Source organism: Podarcis gaigeae (assembly GCF_964106915.1).
Source record: "Podarcis gaigeae genome assembly, chromosome: 5".
NCBI classification, from domain to species: domain Eukaryota; kingdom Metazoa; phylum Chordata; class Lepidosauria; order Squamata; family Lacertidae; genus Podarcis; species Podarcis gaigeae.
The window spans coordinates 24,942,871-24,966,817 of NC_139681.1; the positions used below are offsets into that span (position 1 = coordinate 24,942,871).

The 23,947-nt window shown below is 43.8% G+C and overlaps 1 protein-coding gene across 50 annotated transcripts in view; it reads right to left on the minus strand.

Moving 5' to 3' along the window:
* Nucleotides 1-23,947, minus strand: part of LDB3 (LIM domain binding 3) — a 148,360-nt gene that overhangs the window by 69,595 nt on the left and 54,818 nt on the right. For all 50 annotated transcript variants that reach the window (XM_083740330.1, XM_083740326.1, XM_083740332.1 and 47 more), the window contains 2 exons: nt 14,659-14,810; nt 4,219-4,294 (listed from right to left, as the gene is read on the minus strand). In XM_083740330.1, the coding sequence (XP_083596456.1) occupies nt 4,219-4,294; nt 14,659-14,810 (228 nt within the window). The remainder of the gene's footprint in view (nt 1-4,218; nt 4,295-14,658; nt 14,811-23,947) is intronic.

Here is a 23,947-nt window from a genome sequence, read left to right on the forward strand (position 1 = left end):
TCCTAGAATCCAAAGCAACTATTCTGCAGCACATCACTCCAATTTCACCACTGATTACCTTTGATCTGGGAACATTCGATGACAACACACAATACTGTAGCACAACGACTTTTTCAACAGTACGCAAGTGCTCACTGTTTTCACAAAGCACAGGTGTATAGAAATTGCTCTCCCTTCCTTTCTGCTTTTGCGGTCTCTGCCAATTTTCTGAAAGCTCTTCCCTGTCGCTTCCACCATTCCTCTCCCCCATAAGCGATTTGGGAATGATGCTATGTAATATGTTCCAAACGGACTTCATGGGTGTGCGTGAAATGGTAATTGCCAGCAATAGTTTTGTTTTGGGGTTTTTTTTGCTACTGGTGCTGGTAATTGTCCCCTTTGGTCCACATTTAAAGGCTTTTCCGCCTACGATGCTTACCGTATTACCCAGGAACACAGAAAATGGCTAGAGCATCTCTGAGTACTAGTAACCAATAATCTGTTGGTTTGTATGTGTTGCACAAAATCACAAGGAGTGTGTGTTATAAACTAAAAATTTTTTTTGCGTCCAGTCAAGGGCACAGCACAAATTCTTTGGTAACTATTTCATTTCAAACTAGAGATACATGACTAGGCAAGAAGGAAAATTCTGATCCTAAACCTTCGCTGCCTTCTGGATATCTTCAGGAGGAGGAGAAAATGCTAAGGAATAAGGACACAAATCTGAAATGGAGTTCCTAAGACAGTTGGATGGCATCTTGTACGCCTCCTTGCAGCAACTCCTGCAGCCCAGCAGGTACCAAAGGTATTGCTCTGCTTTCCTTTGACCACCTCAGCGAGGATGAGAGGTGGGGTTCTGTCATCTGGCTAGCCCAGGACCTCCATATACACTGCCCAGGCTTCTAGCCCGGGAGATCACTTTGGTGCTGCTAACACAGCCATTTGACTTCACCCCGGAGGTGCACCCAATGTCTCTTGAGACAGACAGATGTTGCCAACCTGGTGAATACTGTCTAATCTGTCTGGCAGCAGGTCTCTATAGCCTGCCACCTGCTCCACCTGCTCTTTTTAAATGGAGATGCCAAGAATTAAACCTGAGGCTTTGGCATGTGAAACGCGGGCTCTCCAACTGAGCTTTGTTCCCTCTGTGTAGCTTTCTCTTCTCCGTCTCCCTGGCTGTCCCTGTGTGGCCTTGGGGGTTACGAAAACGACCATTATTTTTTCCATGGCAAACCTACTGTAACTTTTCTTGTGGCCAGAAGAGGAGGCTGTTATCCTGAGCATCATCCCTGGAGACATATTACTGTCATCTTGCTAGAATACCTTATTTCATGGCAGAGATGGAGTTGGTCTTTCATTCTGTGGCTTCTAGCAACATTGTGATGAATGGAGAATTCAGGAAGCAGGAGTCTAATCTTTCCCAGTGATGCCATGTAGTAGGACATAACTGGTAAAACACACACACACACACACACACACACACACACACACACACACTGCATCCCCTGACTGCACTCTTTTTACATTTTTTAACAGAGTGAAAGTGCACTCCCCCCCCTTAAATATATAATCTTGGGGAGGGAGACAGAAAAAGAAATCTATGATGAAATGGCTTATACCTAGCAATGTTTTATGCAAAGATACCTGAGCCAGCTACATTTCATACATTTAGCTGCTTACTCTAATGATCTATTCCCATAAGCAGTGTAACATTGGAGGAGTGAATTAGCAAAAGCCCACAGATCAGCTTCCTTAAGCTGTGTGGTACACTGTGACTGGGAACCCCTGTCCAGGAGAATGACTCTGCGATCCTTGCACTGATGTCATGCTGCTCTTGTAGGCAGGCCACTTGCACAAGCCCTTAAATGTCCAGACTCAGCCATAACAGGTGCAGTATGAGCTGGCTCTCACCGTGCAACAAAAATGCAGCCCTCCACCCGTGTCCTCCTTAGGGACATGATTTGGAAGTTTAGGGACAGTCACTTATGCTTCCTCTCTTGGCACTTGCTTCGAAATCTGAAGCAGCCTGGTAGCAATATCAACCCTAACACCCAGAGGCTCTTGGTTGCAACTCAGCAAAGCTCTTATCCAAACCTGTTCCACAAAGCCCTTTATTTAGAGATGCTAGGACTCACACGTGAGGTACTTGATCAGTAAGAGTTTGCTGAGCAGGCTTTCTGAAGGGATTTGTGTTACTCCTGTGACATGCTTGTTGCCCTCCCATGGTTCCCACAGAGATGCAGAACTGATGGTAATGGTATGAACAGCATCACACTTAGGGATCATACAGACTTGTGCTGGATTCATAGAATTGTAGAGCTGGAAGGGACCCCAAGGGTCATCCAGTCAATCATAGAATTACTGAATTGTAGCATTAGAAAGAGCCTTGAGGATCATCGGGTCCAACTCCCTGCAATGCAGGAATATGCAGCTGCCCCTTATGGGGATCGAACCTGCGACCTTGGCATTATCAGCATCACACTCTAATCAACTGAGCTATCCAGAAGACAGGTTTCCCGCTTGTCCTGTGCTTTCTAGACATGAGTCTGAATGGTTTTGTGCTTGCCCCACCACTTCCCCTGGGAAAACCAGGTCTTTAGTGATAAATTGGGGCAAATGTCAATCCGGAGAAATCCCGGTTGACATTTGCTCCAATTCATCAGTATAGATCGGGTTTCCATGGGGGAAAGGGCATGGCAAGGGCAAGCCTGGATAAGCCCTAAGTTAGTGGGGCTGAGCAGCTGCTGAAGTTCAGGTGTCCCTGAATTCACCTGTGCCGTAATCCAGGTAGCATTGTAGCATCCTCCCAATTTGTAAGGTCCCTCAAGGCCTTGCCACCTGCACCTCTGCTACTTCCCTTTCATTTGGAATGTTATGGGACCTTCCTAGGGCAGAGTCAAAGCCCCCCACACCCCCTCACCCCCCTCATTGGATGTAGCCCTGCATCCTACATGCACCACCTGGGCCACATAAGTAAAGGACTTAGATATTACAGCTTGTAGCATGGGAACCAGCCACAAGGAAGCAGAGCCAGCTCTGCAAAGGTTAACCTAAAGCAGCTCTCCATAGGATGGGCCCAGCAAGCAATCAGCACTGGTCCAATCTTAAATAATATGTACTGGTTCCCCCACAGTGAAGCACGGGGGAAACCTGCCATTTTTGGCCAGAGAACTGCAAACTGACCTACTTTTTCTCTTATGGACTACAAATGAACATTCTAAAAGGTGTCCAGGAGAGAGAAACATTTAAGACTTCACAAAGACCTTTGACCTTACTTGATCCTGGGATGCCAATGATAACGTCAAAAATTTGTATTTCTATAGCGAGGGCTCAAACACTCTTTGCAAATCAAACAGCAGCGCCGCAGCATTCTGTTGCAACTGGTAACCAGAATAATGAGCTCAAATGTAACATTTATTTACTGAAACTTTTTTTTATCCCATCTTTCACTGGCAAGGTCCCTGAGGCAGCATGATAAAGGCTGCTATCTAGAATACAATCAGATGTCAAATCTTCAGAGGTCACTGGTCCTACGGGCAATTGCTCAACCAATGTACCCAAGCTGGAGCTGATAGATCTATTCTGGTAATAGCTGCCACTTTAGGCCAAGGTGTCCATAGTCTTCTTTCTCAAAGTTAGGACTGCAAGCTTGCTTAGTTTCTTCAGGAGGGTAATCAAGTAAGGTTGCAAACCTGCACCCAGGTAGGCTATCTGAACCCTAACTGCATAGAGAGAGTCCTATGTGCTGTGCATACAGTTGAACTTGAACAGGTTCTATGAAGACAGTCATGAATTGGCATAGGCTTAGAGGATGGAAGATGGGGAGTACACATTGAGTACACACACGTAACTCAGTGTAGAAAAGAAGCTATCTCACTGGCTTTGACTGATTCAGAGGTATCTCAGTATGTGCTTGCTCATTCTTTACAGTTCATCTTGTAAAACAGCTCCCTTCCCGCAACTGGTCTGTTTGATCTGCCTCCATGGCCTTCATTGTCACTTGAGCTCTAATCTCCACCATGCTTATGAAGTGCATACACAACATCACAGTTTTTATTCCAAATTGCTTATTATGGAATAACTGCTACCACTTCATTCTCTATCACAGATGGGGTGCGAGTGAATCATTGTGTGGCAGGGGAAATGGCCTTGTATCAGGTTGCTTCCAAAGAGAAGCAGAAAGGTACACATCTGAAATATCTGGTGTGATGAGCCATAGGAGTTTTCCAGAGCGCCTACCTTTTGATGAGGGATCACAGGCATTGGAGAGTCAATTCTTGGGGTGGCTGTAGGAACTGGAGCAGGACGTTTTGATCTGGAATGAATGCAAAAGAAAAGGTAATTGAGTAGCTGGAATTTCTCCCCATAACTTAAGATAGCACTGAAAAATACTTCAGAGAGTATAATGGTGGTCTCTCCCCCCCCATCCCTGTCCCCCAGATCAGCCTCCCTCCTTCTGGTTTGGTAACAGTAGGATCCACTTCCTTTGGGTCTCTCTCTCTATATTAAAGCTTGTTGCTACTTTCCATTACACAGAAAGAAACATAACCAGGGTGGGGCTACGCAGACGTTGGGCCACAGGGAAAGAAGCAGCCTTGGTCCTCTGTGACAGGAGTCACTGGGAATAAGCTCAGCCCTCAATTAAGACTCAGTCAGATTTCTTTTGTGCTGTTTTTCTAGGCACAGGGCCCGGTTTTAAAATTCTGTATCTGAGCAGGGGGTTTTTTGGGTTCAGGTGCTTTCCCAAAGAAGGCCGACATTTTACCACTGAATCGGAGCAAACCGCAGCCAGGTTTTTCACGGATTGCCATTTGCTCCAATTTAGCAGTAAAGCACAGGTTTTTCTGAGGAAAGCACTAGGACAGAAAACACAACATATTGGGACACAGAGCTTTAAAGTATGGACTTGTACCTGGATAGTGCAGTACAAAAGTATGTCTGGATGAGCCCTCAGTGATATCCAGTGCTATTTTTCTAGAAAAAGACATGCCAGAACTCACCATGAACATCTCCCTTGTTCTCTTAGAATGGCAATGGCACCCACCTGAGAGGTGCTGGAACTAAGTTTCGGTAAGTTCCAGCTGAAAAAAAAGCCCTGGCGATATCCTCATTGAAGCATTTGGTTGTCAAAACCTGCCTTCCATTCCTGGCACTGGGTGGCTTTTGTCTTCCTAGTCGTAAAGTAGGTTACAAGGCCTCTTCATGTGCACAGAACCCTGAAATATGCTATGACATACCACGAACACACCTCCTCTGTCATAACAACAGGTATTTGTTGCTCTCACACATAGCACAGTACCTCGAATTGGGGACATGGTCCTTAATTTTTTTATACTCCTGGCTAGGGGTGGGCAGTATATCAACATACACTATGTAGAAGAATGAAAGGTTACTACCCCCTTTCTCTCCCCCCTCCCCTGCTCTCTCTCCCCACCTCTTTCCCCCCAACCTTATACGGCATACAACACAAAAATCTCGCATCGAATATAACCAACCCAGAGAAATAACTTTATGATCTGAAAACAGAGACGAAGTTTGTACTATTGTAACCCAAGAAATCCTTAATAAAACAATACTAAATAAATAAACAGAGCATTTCCGTCCAGCAAGGGGCCATCACTGGGAAGGGCATGCCGGACAAATCGCTGGGAACAGCTGTGAGGGGCTAGCCCTACTCTTGCCCGCTCCCTCCCTCACTGGGAAGGACCTGCCAGACCGCAGTTGCGATCACTCCTCCTGCCCACCCCCTCCCTCCCTCCACATCCCAGGACCTTGACATCATGAAGTATTGCCATATTGCAATGGTTAGCTTGTGATATATCATGATGTTGAGAACCAGATATTGCCCAGCCCTATTCCTGGCTGTGAATTGTTGGAGGAATTTCTACAGAGGCACAACCGATCCTGTCCTTGGCCCCCCAAGGGACTTTCATGTGGATGGGCTTGCACCCAAGCTCCTTGCAGTGAGGCAGCACAGCCAGAGGTGTTACAGCAACCCGTGCTCTTCAAAGGCCTTCAAAGCCATGGGCCGCTATGATGACATGCCCCATGCCTGACTGCTATGCTGCCATTGTTGCTGCCATTGTTATTCTTGTGGAAGCTCTCTTCTAACATTAGCTTTTAAAGGCATTTCAAGGCACCACGCTAGACACAAAGGCTTTACGGATAATTCTTGTCTTGAGCATCTTCCGCGGTGGCATTTACAACTGAGCATGAAAGCTCACTGCATTAGGCATACAAAGAACTGAAGGGGAGGGCAGCAGAGGTGAAATCCCTCGAGGAAGAATGAAAACATGATTTATGCACGGGCCATGGTCTCTCAAGGGCTTGTCCCTTCGTTCAGGGACACAAGTTTCCTGGAGCTCATTCTTTCACTGTCAGGGTCAAATCTGAACAAATAAATTCAAGGTTTTTTCCCCCTAAAGTAAAGGAACTGCTATTGAAAGAGGAAAAATATGTAAGGCTGTGAACTGTTTATTGCACAAGCACTAGGGAAAGTTTTCATTAAAGGAGTGCAAGGTTTCAAGCCATGACTCATTCCCTCCTTCCTCAACCCTCTTTTTGGTCTTCTTAATGGGCATTCTAATGTAATTTCAGAAGTTTCTTGTACATGCATTTTTTTATGCTTCTCGTTTAATAGTGGAAGGAGAAATTTGCACCTCTCTCCGTGTAATTTCCAAAGCTGTCATGCATCCAGCCCTCGTGTGATCTCGACAGGTCACTCCACACCTTGCCAAGCCTGTTCCACACCCTCCTGGAATATTTTCACCTTGCTGGAATGGGTCATTTAATTATAATACCTCTTGCCTACCTGGGCTGAAGATGTATACGTGTACAAAACGTACTGATTCTGTGTGGCTTAAATGTGGCTTATTATACAAAGGTGAGAGTCATATTCATTGCTCCACCCTATGGCCCCCCCACCAGTGGAATGTGGCCTGGAAAGGCTGCCCAGGAGAGTATTTGACCCTTGATCTGAAAAAATGTTTCTAATCCCTGCACTACAACGAAGTCACTTTCTTCAATCTAGTTAACATACGGGCTGAATATTGCACTTGGTTAGTGACATGTGTGGGTCCTGGGCTATGGGGAAAATGCAGGTGGGGTGTGCATTGCTTTAAACTCTTGAAGAAAGGTACAAGAGCATCAAGGCACACTTCCAGCTTCCCTTTGGTGTATCACAACAAACGATTTCACAGACAAAACTGAAAAGGTTGCGTCTGTCATCTTACATTTGTAGCTCCTTGGTGATCCTGAAGCAGGAATGCCATTTTATTCTTCAAGTTACTGATTTGCATCATGTCATATTGCACCACGACACATAACCTCCCTATGTTCTCCGGAGCGATACTATTCAAACTATTGGGTTTGCTTATATTTATTCTTGCATGAGAATCTAAGAATACAGCTGCCAAGTCCTCAGCGGCAACCACAGATTCAGTTATGGTGGGCAGCTGGAAATCCCTGAATCTTTTTCTACATCTAGAATAATGCTGTTTTTTTTAAAAAAAAAAGTTGCTAGGAACCCACAGAGACAAAGAGTGAGAGAAACAAACCTCACCGGGTGTTAGAAAAAACAACTGCCTGCCAAACCACATTTGTGGGCCTCCTCACTGCTCAAATCAAAACGAATACTTCCAGCAATCTGGCGCAACACACGTTTAACATCTACTAATAACACCCTGTTTCTCTGTTGTTTCCCCTACATTTCTCATGGGTTCTGATCTGCTGGTAGCTGGTATCTACCAGGCACATTAGCAAGACAGGTTCTTGATTTTAGCACTATAGACAGCTCCTAGCAAGCAACTTGCTCCAGGGAAAATTGAAAGTGAACTGAGGCCTTTCAAGCCTCTGCCTCCAATGTACACTTTCACTTGATTGAAGAATGGAGATTGTTAACAGGTCAACACTCGTCTCTTCTCCCCAACACCTAGTTTCCCAAGCACAGGGGTTTCTTTTAATGTACAGAGGAACATTCCACAATGCAACCCCAAGCCCCACCTGAGGTCTGAATAGGCATATCCTAGATGCAGGCCTACAACCTCAATGAGAACTAGGCCTTGGCCTGCATAACAAAGTACCAACTACATGGCGCTCACAAGCCCTGATCCATACTTCACTCCTTCCTTGAACTCCCTGCTTCCTGCTCCTCTTGCTCCTCTTTCCTCCTCTACTTGGCCTGCCTCTCTGGAATTTACCTCAGCTTTCCAGCCAATGATTTCCTCTTACCATTTGGTCAGATTGCTTAGTGCAAGGGTGGGGTGGGGCCTGCAGCCCTTCAGACGCCATTGTACTCCATTATCATTAGCCTCAGCCAGCATTGGCAAGCGTCAAGGATGATAGGCATTGTAGTTTGGCAAGATCTGGCAGGCCACAGGTTCTTATTTCTTTAGAGGCCATGACTCTACTGATAGCAGGTGGGGTGGGGGTAGTGAATGGAGATTTCCAGAATCACACTCAGTCCAGTTATTCAGCGAAGGGAACAATAACCTCAAATTGTACAGCCCCATTTACAGTGACTAAGCCAGACTTTTCTCAGCTTTTAGGTCTGAAACTGCATTAAAAGCAATGGTCAGGTTACTTACAGCAGTCTCAAACACACCTGTAGTTTCAAAGCAGCCCACTTTCAAAAAATCCTGTTCTTTTCATTTCAAATTCTGATCCCAAATTATATTTTTCAGGTTATTAATGCAGCTCTAATATGCAGAAAACAGAAAGGAAAATAATCACATGCTCAGATAGCCATGTGAGAGCTGCACTTCATGTGATTCAAAGGGTTTTTGAATTTTCTCTCCATAAAGAGCCACTCATCAGAATGAGAGTTTCATCTTTTCCCCTTCCTATTCATTTTCTCTGTGCACTGAAAGACAAAATAACCAACATTTGTGCTTCTAGATGAATGAAGCAAATGTTGACAGTTCCAGAGAATTACTTAACTATTTTATAGTGCTGTCATACAACCACACTTTGGTTTCTTTAAGTATTAATGTGAAACCAAAGCCACAATTGCAGTGGCATCTTCCAACAGCTGGAAGCTATCTATCCTGCTAGCCAAATAGCATTCAATACCCTGTAATACAATCTGGTTGCCAGATCAATTACACCTGAAAACAAAACAAAACAAAAGCATCAGCTACTGAATCAAATATCAGTAGATGCAAAAGAGAACAGATCAAGTATACTCACCCAAAGCACACTCGCTACCTATCTACTTAAGAGTACAAATCTCACCTCTGAAGAGGATGAAAACAGTCAGTAAGACCACTTGCATCAAGACGGTTGCAACATAAGACAAGGGACTCAATTCAGTATTTTTAAAAGTGGTTGCCGAACAAGATCTCCCAAACAATTATACCAGAAAAATAAGCAACCTACTTGGAAAATACCACGTAGGCACAAAGAGGTGCGATAGCAGTGCAAACCACAGCATTTATAGCTGCATCACTGTGAGTCCTTATATTTCACTTTAAATGTCTCAATCCTGGCCCCTCCTGGCCCAATATAGGTCATTTTAGCCTATGCCTTCATAATTTGCTGCTTATTTTGTCAATTCTCTCAGCTAATCAGCACTAACCATAAGCAGAAGGTAGTCTTGTGGCAGATCTAACCTGTAATAACTCTTTATCATGGCTTTATTCAGTCCGTGTCAAGCCATCAAGTGAGACAGAAGCACCATTAATGCCTGCTGTGACCTTTACATGGCGAGCACAAAGTAATGTTGCAGAAGGAGATTATCTTCAACAACCCACCCAGGAGATATATACCCCAGACAAATGTGAAGGTTTGTTTTCACATTACCTTCTCCATTGGTATTTTGGGAGTGGGGTTCTGGGTGAGCAATGTACATTCGGCAAGAATCTCTAACCGCGAGGTAGGTTCTTCTGAGTAATAAATACTTCTGTGCCCTTTAAAGACATGGCATTGATTGATGGTCTACTGGCTCTCCGGTGAAGCTAACAGGGTTTATGTGATGCATTTAAAACTGAGCTCTCCTCCACATGCAACGCAGCAACTGACAGTCTCAACTTATGCATGTCTACTCAGAAGTAAATTTTATTGACTCCAAAGGGGCTTGCTCAAAGACAAGCACATACAGGCTTGCCATAGGAATTACAATGCACTCTTAATCTAAGGCAAATAAATACACATCCCTCTCAGCATTTTTACTATATATATCTCCATGGGAAAAACAGCTAGTTAAAAATGGAAAAATAAAAATAAAAATACGGACATCGCCTAGCCAATGTTAAGCACCTTTAAAACCCATTGATTTCAAGAGGAGGTATTGAAGTATATGTTTTAACTTTCCATTTGAAATCAATGAGTCTTAATAGAGCATAACTTTGTCTCTGTTATTTCCACAGGATAGCCTATAATATTACCAACAGACTGCCCCACAATTACAGATTCAGTTTTATGCCAGCAGCTGTCTGGCTGATTAGTATTTGACTATGGGTCTGTCTACAGTTCCCTTGCTTCACATTTTGCTATGGCTTTGGCTCACATAATTTAAATTCAAGTCATTTTCTTAGGTTATCTGCTCATCCAGGAAATTGGTGCACATTTTCTTTTGCATGAAGTCTTTGGGTTATGCTAATAAAATGAGGTCAGCTCTCTGAATATTTGGTTTCATTTATAGCAAAGTCCTGAAGATAGGTTGCATGCAAAAACACTAAGACACCAGGTCATCCCTGGGCACAAGTAGGTAGGACTTACTATTCTGCCCCTGTTCTGGCAATATTTTTTTAAGGCTCTCAGGTGACATGTGCAATAGAAATACTTTCCCCACCTAGAAAAATAAAGTTCTGGGTTCTATTTATTTCTTGGATGCTAATAGTTCTGTAGCAACAATGGGCACCTACATGCTAGCTTCTGTTATCTCACCAACACACACACACACCAATTCACAGTGAATTTTTTTCTTAAATTTCCCCTCCTTTTCATAAGGCTATGGGTGAACACATATATTATAAAGCACACCCTACCTTTCTGAGCTGTGAGGAGATCCAAGGAAACCTCTGCCTGGGTCTTACTTCCTTTTAGAGGACAGAATACTGGAGACTTAGATGTTTTCGTGATACTTTATATACATTCACACACAAATAGAGTACAGGTGGAGACAAAGAGCACAAGCACTCCTGGTGGGCAGCAGGCCTCACTGTTCCAAACTGCTTCTATTGCTACCGCTCTCTCACACATACAAATCTGTCCCTCTTGAGCTTCACGGGGAGTCACCTTCCCCAAACTGATGGCAATCTCCGTTCAGAACATCCCAGGAAAAAAACAACAGCTAATCTTTGCTATCCATTAGGAGACATTTCCCTGGCCACTGTGAGTCATTAGTTATTAAACTGCTTAACGCTAGGCTCAGGCCTGCACTTTTAGCACCATGGATAAACATACAGTGGTACCTCGGGTTACATATGCTTCAGGTTACATACACTTCAGGTTACAGACTCTGCTAACCCAGAAATAATACCTTGGGTTAAGAACTTTGCTTCAGGATGAGAACAGAAATCGTGTGGCGGCAGCGGGAGGCCCCGTTAGCTAAAGTGGTGCTTCAGGTTAAGAACAGTTTCAGGTTAAGAATGGACCTCCGGAATGAATTAAGTACGTAACCAGAGGTACCACTGTATTTTACTTGAAATAAATCTATTGAATCAGACACACAGCAGAAGAGGTAAAGCTGGGGATTGATTCACGCGCTCATCCAGCATTCAACTTCTTGGTGCCTACATTTCCGCCAACAATTGCAAAGCCACATTCACACTGCAGATGAAGAGCCTGTTGTTGAAATCATTTAAAAAATGCTACATCTGTCTTCACCCTAACTGCATTTGCACACATCCACAGGGACACAGACCAGGGGTGGGCACAAGCACAGGCATTTACTGTATGCACTAGACAACTGTGGTGCCCAAATCACGGCAACCTTGAGCAGGGAAACAATTTGAAACATGCTACCAATGCTTTCTATTACGTCTGCTTCAGATGCTGTCACCACAGATGTTAAATGCCTGATTTATGACTGAATCTGCTGCAAAAGAACATTTGTCTCCCAGCAAACTGCCAAGGCTTTTACAACTGGAATCAATGGCAGTTTAGGAGGAGTGTCTGCACTGGAAGTGAATTATGTTAGAGGCAGTTGCTTAGACTGGGAAGAGAATACCATATTTGATTTTTTAAAAAGTCTCATAGTTGTTTTTTTCTTACCCTTAATCTACCAGGTTACAACAGCATAAGAATTCTACACAAGTTTTTATGAGGTCAGTAAATATTGTATGAAGATCCCCACTACCACCATCTGCAAATATCTGTCACTATCTGGATGTGGTATAGAAGCTTCAGCTGCAGGTCAGAAAACTCTGGAGCCACTGATGTATATTATAGTTGCTGTAAAGGGAAGCACATGAGACTTGTACTTGAATAATGAAAAATGAAATCATCTGTGGTCAAAGCGAGTTCATCCATTATCACAATAATGAACACTACAGAGATCATGGATCATTTAAATTTGAGGATTAGTGTATATACCGGTAAGTTGAAAGAGGTACTATTGAGAGCTAAGCAGCGCTTGCCGGGCTGTATCACCTCAGACTGTCGGCAGAGGATTCCTAGTTTGAGTAGTCTCCAATCTCATACAGTGGACACTCGGGTTGCGAACATGATCCGTGCAGGATGCACGTTCGCAACCTGCAGCGTTCGCAACCTGCATCTGTGTATGCGCAGGTTGTGACTTGGCGCTTCTGCGCATGCGCAAAGCACGATTTGGCACTTCTGCACATAAGTGACTGCCGAAACCCAGAAGTAACCCATTCCAGTACTTCCGGGTTTCGGCGGTCCGTAACCCGAAAAAAAGTAACCTGAAGTGGCTGTAAGCCAAAGTATGACTGTATTCATACATATCCTTCAGACAATGGAGGAAGGAGGGTCTTCAGCTCTAAGGCTCTAAGGCTCACTTCAAGGCAAGTTTTTGCTCTATAACCAACCCTCAGTACTTGTTTTTATCCCTCGCTTCCATTTTATTTTTTAACTTCTTTTTCCACCAATCGCTCAGAAGGGGCTCAACTTACCCTACTCAGTGCTTCATCTCAACATTCCATAAACTGGCTTCTTTTTCTCCCTCCTTTACAAATCACCCAAGGTAAGAGATTATCCTTATTGCATACCCATCACAAGCCAGGGCAGTGCCAAGTTTCAACCTTCCCCTATAGGAATCAACCTGCACCTAGGCAAAACCACTGCAGAATCACCCATTGGGGTAGCTAGAGAAGGAACTCAAGTTGCACTGCTGTTGGGGTGCACTGGTGTCAAAGCCTCACAGCTGCTTCATTAGGTCCTCTTGACCATCATATTGAGGGCACAAGACCCCTGTGAAAACTCAATGCATATTGATGGCCACCTGTCATGCATGCTTCAATTGAGATTCCTGCATTGTAGGGGCTTGCACTAGGTGACCCAAAACATCCTTAAAGAACATGCCTTGTAACGCTTGACTCAAACTTATTCCCATTTTAATTTTTAAAAACAAACTTGGCCATCAGTAAAAATAAATAAATGAAACAGCTTATGGTATATAACTTCATCCAACTTGAGATAGTCAGTGGGCTCAAGCTAGGGTCACTAAATGTGAATTTGAAAAATACTTGCTTCTGGGGTTGAACCAAAGAGGGGAAGAAGACAGGGCAGGGCCTAGGAGGTAGAGCTGCAACCTTAGCAGAATCGTGAAGGGCAGTGATTGAACTTGGTAGGTTGAAGTGGAACAATTTGCCACAATATCAGGATGCAACAACAAGTTCAGAACAAGTGGGAAAACAACACACCTCTAGTTTTGAAATGTTGAAGTCCAGTGATATACAGCTGGTAATTCTGCACAGAGTTCAACTTTGCTAACAACATGCAAAATAAAATAGCATCTGACACATATATGGGATTTTAATATTGATTATAAAGCAACTTGAGCTTACTTCACACGGGGGGCAGGGAGGCATTGGCTGCCTGAAAATGCATCCATGTAGAGCAGCATAAGCAAGTCTCATGTGGAAGCACCAGTTATAGGCCTTGAGCCCAGTGGCTACCCAGCGCATGCCCCAGGTACTCCTGTGGGGTGATTGTTCTCCTTGAATCAGACCTACAACCAAGCTTACACAGCAAAACATTTGGAATTTCCATCAGATTCCATCATCAAAAGTGGCTTGGCAAGCTGCTTTAGATGCTGCTACCTTAAGAACAGGATGTGCAAGTTCATAATGTTTTCTGTCCCCAGCCCAACAACATCACATCCAAAATGCAGCCTTTGAATTATTTTCTATTATGGTGTGTGTGTGTGTGTGTGTGTGTGTGTGTGTGTGTGTGTGCATGCACATGCACATGCAATACAAAATTGGCTGATTATGCCAAGGCTGCAGGTTCCATCCCCACATGGGAAAGCTGCATATTTCTGCCTAGCAGCGGGTTGGACAAGATGATCCTCAGGATTCCTTCCAACTCCCCAGTTCCATGATTCTAAGAAAGGGAGGTTTAAAGGCTGCATTTACGTCATGTGTTTGCACAGGAATAGGAATCATGAGGAGCCAGGACACCCTGCTTCTGCACTACGACACAATGCCCACAGCAACACTCTTAAGGTGGTGCCTTTTAGCCATCTCCCCACAATAGTAGTAACTTATCTCCTCATACTTTTGAAGAGTAAGAGACAGGTTGTAGCTGGCTGATTTTATCTTGTTCTGGGCCTCTAGGTGGGTCATGCCATCTGTGTTGACTCCATCAATTGCTACCACCAAGTCCCCCTGGTTCATCTGGGACTGAGCTGCCTTGCTGCCTGGCGTAATCTGTAGGAGGAAAAGAATGAGAGAGATAAACAAAGGCCGTCAAGACAGAGTACAATTCATCTACATATATGCTTGCATCTACTGAACCATGGGCTGTCACAGTCACCTACAGCTGACAATTCAAAGTCAAATCAAACTGATATCAGAGGGATGCACTGGATTTCCCCACTCTATCCAACATCATTTCCAAAAATCTGCACACTTCAGTGAAGATCTGCTTCTCAGCCCCACTCATCTAAATTCCTGCTAGAGCATGCAACAAACATTGCACAAACTCTTTTCACAAGATCCTTTCCTTGCTCCTTGGCACAGGGATTAACTTCAATCCTAAAGGTCTTGTTTACACTAGCAGGTAACAGGTTTAAATAGATGCATCACTATTTGAAATAAGATGAGTATTAGCTCACCTCTAGTGCATTTTGAGATTTACAAACAAAAACAAGGTCATTTCCATTTATTCCCAAAGGTGACTGAAAACAGCACAAAAGGGCTATTTATCTGAACCTGTTTCAATTTATCTCTCTCTCTCTCTCTCTCTCTCTCTCTCTCTCTCTCTCTCTGTGACAGAAGATGTTCCTTCATGTATAAGGGCTACTGTCTGTGAATTGGACCTTTGTTCATTCTGAATGGTAGCTTCCATCCATTCACTAGCATTTGTTCAGGATAACTTATAGGTAGATTATGCCCATTTTGGGATATTTATAGAATAATACTGCCATATACTGCTCAGCTTCTCACAACCAAGGGTTATTTTAGATACACATGAAGCATAACGTTAGTCTTTGAGCATATGCAGTTAAGTATAATTAAGCTCCCCTCTCTGACAACTAGGGTCACAAAGGAAGGTTTCCAGGTTTCCAGCCCCCATCTGCTCCTCCTCCTCCTCCCTCCTTCTCCTCCTCTTCAGTCTGGGGCTGCCAAACCATGACAGATCTTGACAGAGCTGAGGGAATCATGACCTTGTCCCCTGATTCAATATTCACCTCAACCGCCCCCCACCATTTTGCTCCCCCCAAGACTATGTTTGTTTATTTCATTTATTTAAGAGACCCTTAGACCAGGGGGAGGGGAGGGAACTGTCTTCCAAAATGGGTTACAACCATTTCCAACACGTATCCCATAAGAAACAGCATTAAAGCCTTTAAATATTTAAAGTATCCGTAGCTGTGCAGAAAAATGCAAACCAATTGACCTTAATACAAAAAGCAACCACCACACAGCCTCCATTATACAGAGCCTAATTAGTCGCCAAAGGCAGGGTTACTTTAGATACGAAATAATAATGATGATGCAAGTCTTTAAGGTCCATTTGGAAATAATGAGGGCCGGGACTTGCCTGATACCACATGGAACTGAATCACTAGCTAAGGAGCCGGATGCGGTTCCTAACTACCTTGAATGCACCAGGTAGGAGGCCAAGGAATCGAGGAGGGCCCATTTTCTGGCTAGAGCATTGGCCCTTTAAGGACTCTAGTTCTAAAAAGCAGGTAGAACCTAGGAGAGGTTGACTGCACATAAGAGGCTCCAACTCTCACTCAGAGCTCTCCATGGTGCTGCAACCCCTGATATGTCAATAAGTCTTGCTTTGTAGGGTCCTCTACAAAACCAGACCAGGACACCGCCCAAGGGTTCAGGCAGAAGACTCTTTAAGTCCAATTTCTGGGCTCTGTGAGAGTACTGTCCTCAGCTGCTGGCTCCTGTATGCGCAAGGCAGAGGCAAATGGTGATGAACAGCTGAAGTGCCTAAAGGAAGGGCTCTGCCACAGAGGAGGGGGCTACAGAGCCCTTTGGCTGTGCCTCTGTTTTGTGCAGAGGACCAACAGGCAGAGCAAACACTGCTGATATTCAGCCCCTGTTCAGTTCAATACATGCCTCTTGGTAAAAACAAAAACTCTATCTACAATAAGTTTATATTAACGAATATAAACAAAAAGCAGGGGTTTGAGCCTGGCTAAAATGAGCTCTTTAAAAGAAAAGAAAGACATCTTTAGCCATCACCTCTATAAGACTATACATTTCCCCCATCTTGAAACATAGATGCCCATCTTGTCATAAAAATGTTAACTACTCTGTTCTGCTGACATATCTGCATTCAGGAAAGCTGACTCCTAGTGCTTCACACCTGCTTGTACTTATCAAGAGTGGAGATTCATTGCTGAGCCCTGACTCCCTTGCTGAAAAAAGCCAAAAGACGGCCTAAATTTGGAATTCCTGCTCAGCACATCAGCCTCGCCTCCTTCTTTCTTTAACATCACCCCATGAACTCACAATGAATCAAACACTCCCAGAAATATATATTGTAAACTAGACTTCTTTCTGTTTCCCTAATTTTTGCAATGTTTGTGTGCAGGTGACGTCAGACAAATACATCCCCTTGTGAAATTGAGGTGGGAAGGAGCCTGTATGAAGGCTGTTCCCTTTTGGACATGCTAAACTAGAACGAGAACTGGTTCATTTTAAAAAGGAACTTTCCAATCTCTGGTGGGAGTGAGGGTGAAGAAGAATCAGGGCGTCGATCCCATAAAGCAATGCTGAAGCTCCCTAGGAGCCCTGGACAAACTGCTCTGAGATTCACCAGCATATATCTATATAATAAAGGACCTGTGTTTTTAAATTCAGTCTTGCTCCCTGGGGAAATGTGATGACTTCTCAGTACTCCGATAGCAGTGATAAGAGCTGTACAACAAAGCGACAAAGCTGGATAGAAAAGCAAACTTGCAGAGCTCTTGAAAGAGGATGATCTTTAACCAAGGTTTGCGAGTCCAAAATGACTGCCTCCTCTCAAGGGCTGAAGTACAGCTGCTAAAATTAGATGCTAATTGGCCTGCACAATCTTACTTCCAAGAAAGCTAAAAGCATGCAACTGGGACCAGTGCAGGGGACACTCCGTTATCAAAAGCGAGCGACGTTTCGGTACACCGTGACAGATAAGGTGAAGCCAGCTCTGAAGTGTCAGGGAACATGGGGGAACTATCTTGTTCCAATCTAGGAGCAAGGAACGAACTGAAGTGCCTGTGTCTGCTTACACAAGGAGCTTGTGCACTGCAGCTGACCACAGGTCAAGAGGGCCCAGAACTGGTTCTTGGGACTGGCCACCTCTGCCGCATCTAAATGCTGCCAAATTCCCTTAAATGGGTGGAACAAAATATCACAAGGCACAGCTTTTGCTGGGCTGCACCATTTCAGACTGCAGGAGAGGGCTGACGTCTTTAAATGGTCACCTGAATCAAAACATTTTTGAGAATATACTGAACTGACAGGCAACAAATAGGAATTCTCATAAACGGTCAGGTACACTCCAGTGCTAAATATCGTTGAATGTTGCCTGTGAAATCAGTCAAATATTAAATACTGCTACATGGCAACAAAGAGAAATATCAAATACCAGCACAGCCATAACCAGGGCTAGGGGGAGATCAGCTTGGCCCTTTCCACCAGCCAGTGAAGGAGAAGCTGTATGTTTTAGTCTTCTATCACTATTCCTTTTCCATTTTGTATCATGTGTGTGGGCGAGGAATTACCTTTCAATATCTATACAAGGTTTAAAAATTTCTATCGGAAGCAACAATGTCTTTTAGTGGGTTGGGATCTGTGCTGCTCATCTGTTGTGTGTGGTTGTTATTGGCTGTGTTTGTTGTAACTGGTTTTAGTGTTTACATTGCATTTGTAAGCCACTTGGCATCATTTTTATAAGGAAAGCAGCTAATAAATATCAGTAATATTAGCAAGACACAATCCATTGGCTTTTGAGGCAGAAGGATGCCAACAAGAATAATAAGAATGATTATTATTGCCAAATATCAATTACTGAACTCAAGGAACATTAGAGGTCAGATGCCGATATAAAGTATTCACTGAACAGGCAGCAATGCTGTGAATATTCCACATGAAAATTAGCAAAGTTTGAGCAGATTTATTTGAAACCTGATCATACAATCAATCTACCTCAGGCTGGGGTTAGGGGGTCACCTGTGTCATCCTGCCCAACGGAGGATATCAGCACACATTTGGCCCAGACGTGTGGTAACACATTGGTGGGGCATTCTTTTTAATGTGTTAAAATCATGCACAGTGTAGGTGCAACACAGCACATGCTGTTTCTGACCCCTGCATCCTCATCCCTGCTGGCTCCACCCAGACCTTCCTGTGTTTAGTAGGAACATCTGAAGGGATATTAATGTGCCAGTGTGGTGTAGTGGTTAAGAGCGCTAGTCTCGTAATCTGGGGAACCGGGTTCACGTCTCCGCTCCTCCACATGCAGCTGCTGGGTGACCTTGGGCCAGTCACACTTCTTTGAAGTCTCTCAGCCCCACTCACCTCACAGAGTGTTTGTTGTGGGGGAGGAAGGGAAAGGAGAATGTTAGCCGCTTTGAGACTCCTTAAAGGGAGTGAAAGGCGGGATATCAAATCCAAACTCTTCTTCTGCTTTTATGAGTGCATTTAGAATCTCCCCTGGGGTCAGGAACTCTTATTAAGGGGAGGCTTATAAACAGGCAAAGGAGTTGGAACTGGCATGTGCTGCCACAACCCCTCCAAACATCACAGATTTATTAATCACCTTCTAAACCAGCATGTCAATGTGATCTACGCATAAGTTAATAGCACAAAAACCCCAGAAAAGACAAAACTAAAATTAACAAGCAGACAATATCATCATTGGCTCCCAGTACGTTTCCGAGCACAATTCAAAGTGTTGGTGCTGATCTTTAAAGCCTTAAACGGCCTTGGTCCTGTATACCTGAAGGAGTCTCCACCCCCATCATTCTGCCCAGACACTGAGGTCCAGCGCCGAAGGCCTTCTGGCGGTTCCCTCCCTGTGAGAAGCCAAGTTACAGGGAACCAGGCAGAGGGCCTTCTCAGTAGTGGCACCCACGCTGTGGAATGCCCTCCCACCAGATGTCAAAGAGAAAAACAACTACCAGACTTTTAGAAGACAACTGAAGGCAGCCCTCTTTAGGGAAGCTTTTAATGTTTAATAGACAATTGTATTTTAATATTCTGTTGGAAGCTGCCCAGAGTGGCTGGGGAAACCCAGCCAGATGGGCGGGGTATAAATAATAAATTATTATCATCATCATCATTTATTTACACCCCCACATCCACTTTCAAAGCCTGACAGAGGTGTACCCACTCAGCGTATTCATTTCTCTTCCAGTTCCTGTGAGTTCCAAGTATTAAAATTCTCTTCCAATTCAAAGAGCTGTGCTGTGTTTCTGAGAGACATTTAAATCTTGTTCATTGATTCTCGAAGCCACAGGCTCTTCAAGATAGTTGTTGCATGTTTGCCAAATTTTGTGATGTTCTTTTAAAGGTTCATCTTCCTCTCCTAACTTTGGCAAAAGCTAATCATGCTTATTACTATTTGCACACTAGCAGTTTCAATTGGGGATTTTATTCCTTTTACTTCTGGCAATTGCACTGGGATTACTTTAACTTACTGACTCCCCCTAGCCTGTTCTGTCTAATGCAGCTCAATGAAAATAATGTAAGTGCTTCATATTTTCATGTTGCTCCAAAGGCTTTTTATTTTTCAACCTATTCAGCATATCCAAGCTGTAAAGTCAAATCCTATAAGGTCACTCAAGACAATACAAAGGGTTTTGAATGCGATACCCATCGACCTGAAGTCTGTTTTCATATTCAGCTGCTTAAAATAGCATTGACTTTGAATATGACCTGATGTTCCAGGCACTGCCTTGCTGCTCATGTGACTGCTTTTCTTGCCATTATTATTTGGTCAAATGAGAGTGTACACTTCTTATTCCATACATATTACATGTAGTCTCTGAGAATCAAGTTTTCTATTAGTTTAAAACATTTAACTACCCTAGCTCTGTTTATATATGAAACACAGACCAAATAAGCAATATAACTTAAACTGTGCTTTATTCTTTTTGCCATTTGGGGTAATCATATTTCCTTAGCTTCCAAAAAAGTGAGAGGGAGGGCAACTTCCTTTGCAAGCGGTAAAATTCTGGATGCCAGTCTACTTTAGCAAAAAGTATCCCCGACCCCCCACCCCACCCCAAGATTATTGCTACGAAGGCTGCACACCAACACCCAATCTCTGCTGAACAATTGCAAGATTCCAAGGTGTTCCAGGCACCTACCCAAAGTCATGTTTCCATTGGGAAACAACACATGGCAGAGACTGCCATGTCTTTAAGAAATATGGTTTCTTTTACATATGTTTACACCTGAAGCCTTCAATGGAGGGGGCGCAGAACATTATGCCCCCAAAATGTCTCCCATGGCTCCTCTCTTCAGCAAGCTTGGGTGCAAAGCAGCAGCCAGTCATGGCTCCCAGTCTCTCAGTGCAGCCTCCTCTAGCCAGCGCCACAAAGAGTTCTTCCCACTTCCTCCTTCTCTGTCCCAGAAAACCCCATGCCAAGTAGCTCCTCCCCTTCTTCCCGCTATCCCAAACCATGTTTTAGAAGGTGACGATTTACCCACAGCCTACGTCATCGCTCAGCGTAACCTTGGCAACCTCCGTTGGCACAGGCCCAAGGATTTCCCTGTGATGCGCCATCAATACTTTTTGTCATACTTAATGGCTCCTATCCCAGGTGAGGCCTGGAAAGGGAGCTTAGCCTGTATTTTGCTACTGGCCTGGCATCTTCCTTTCAATACTCCAAATATGAGCTCAATCCTACCCCTTTATTAATTTCTAACATTCACTAACTCTAGCAGTTATGGGTGCCCTTGCACCCCCACACTCTGTTGCTCCAGATCTGCAGCAATATTTTCTCAAGTTTTACAATGCAATTCTGCATATCACAAGAAGATACTCATAATAATAATAATAATAATAATAATAATAATAATAATAATAATAATAATTTATTTATACCCCGCCCATCTGGTTGGGTCCCCCCAGCCACTCTGGGCGGCTTCCAACAAAATACTAAAATACAATAACCTATTAAACATTAAAAGCTTCCCTAAACAGGACTGCCATCAGATGTCTTCTAAAAGTCAGATGGTTCCTTATTTCCTTGACATCTGATGGGAGGGCGTTCCATAGGGCGGGTGCCACTACAGAGAAGGCCCTCTACCTGGTTCCCTGTAAGCTCACTTCTCGCAGGGAGGGAACTGCCAGAAGGCCCTCAGAGCTGGACCTCAGTGTCCGGCAGAACGATGGAGGTGGAGATGCTCCTTCAGGTATACTGGACCGAGGCCGTTTAGGGCTTTAAAGGTCAGCACCAACACTTTGAATTGTGCTTGGAACCGTACTCTATGGCATACGTACTCTATGGCATACGCTGGGTAGGGGGAAGGAACCACAAGCCCAAGGTCCAAATGTGGCCCCCAGGACTCTCCCCCAGCCATACCCAAGCCTCATTGAAATTAATGGGAGCTGTACAAGAGCATTGGGGCAGCTCCCACTCATTTCAACAGGGCTTGTGTAGAATAATTTCCCTGTTGGGTGTTACCCTCTTCAATAAAAAAGAGTGAACAGAGAGGAAAAACAGTGTCTGGCTCTGGAATTACTTCCATTTGTCTTTATTTTGCACCTTGGAGGAAGATAAAATACAAGTGACTTTCAACCTGAAGTCAGCCATCCAGAATGCTATTTGCCTCCTCTGTGTCCTTTGTCCTGAATAATGGAAAGAGTAAATATTTCTGAAACTACAGTTAATCTTTCCTCTCTCTCTCTCCCTCCAAAGACAGCTATGGTTGATATTTTTGGCTACCATCTGAAAGAAAAGAAAATTGCAGCACAAAACGCAGGCCTTATATTTCAGTCAGCAGAATGTTTAACCAGCAGGTGTTCCGTTCAAAGCATTTTGCAACTTTGAAGAAACCTTTACACACTATTTTTCCAGTGGAGAAAAACCAAACCAAACAAACAGAGAACAATAACCATGGAAATCCAATGTACAAATGTTTGAGGCACAACAAATCTGTTGTATCCATTGTTGACTGTGCTGCACATCAAACCCCTAAAAGTAAGAAAGAGTTCTGTCTTCCCACCCTATGGATATGCTAGGACCCCTTCCCCAAACAATCAGTTTTTGTTTTTTCAAAGGACATTTTTTTACCTACAGTGACATGGAGAAAAACATGCAGACCACTTTTTACTTAGCTGCTCAGCAAGAAGTAATCTTGTTCCCAGCTTCCAGTGTCCTGGCACTGGGGTGAAAGACAAGCAATGTACACTTCCTTTTAATAAGCAATATATTTCCAAATATAAGAAATGACATTAACTTTGGTTTTTGGTGCTTCACGTTTACTTACAATGCCCCCTTCACATCATCCCCCTTTCTGATTACAAAATATCTGCTTGTAAACTTAACAATGTTCTTTTTTATTTTAAAATAAAATAAAATAATTGAAACTTAGAGGGAGGTCCCCCCAAAAGACAAGGGTAGGAGGTAGGGGAAAGATGCATCACTTGTCACTAACAATACGACAGTCATTATCCTAGAATATTGACTTGGAATGATTGAAAAAATGATATGCCCCTACTTAAACTCATGAGTAAAAACAATGAATACGGTAAGTGGGGGTAGAGGGCTCCATGGTCTAGTCTCGTACCTGATGTCATGGATGCACTGCCCCCCCTCCCCAACACCCACACACTGAAATTGGTGTCTAGAGAGGGGAAGACTATCATATAAACTTCCCACCATCAAAAGTCTACACCAGTGCATAGAGGTCAGGAGGCTGGGACAGGTGATGTTAGGGGCAGACCAAGCTAGCATGGACCCTATCACTTGTAAGATAAAAGCCAGAACAGAATTCCTGTGATATATATTCAACAACCAATCAACAAAGGAGCATTTATTGTTTAGAACAGTGTTTCCCAACCTTGGGCCTCCAGCTGTTTTTGAACTATAATTCCCATCATCCCTGACCACTGGTCTTGCTAGCTAGGGATGATGGGAGTTGTAGTCTGAAAACAGCTAGAGGCCCAAGGTTGGGAAACACTGGTTTAGAATATGGATTGTGCAGAAAGGCACTAAATGGGAATCCAAGTTCTTTAATTTAATGTAGTATCCATTTTGCACCATTCCCCCCTAATATTCTCATAATGATCCTGGGCAGCAGCTGCAGATGAGTGGCAGGCACAAGGTCATCCCGTGTCAGGACCTACTGGTGCTAAAACAAGGAACATTAGATGCAGAGTCTGCAAC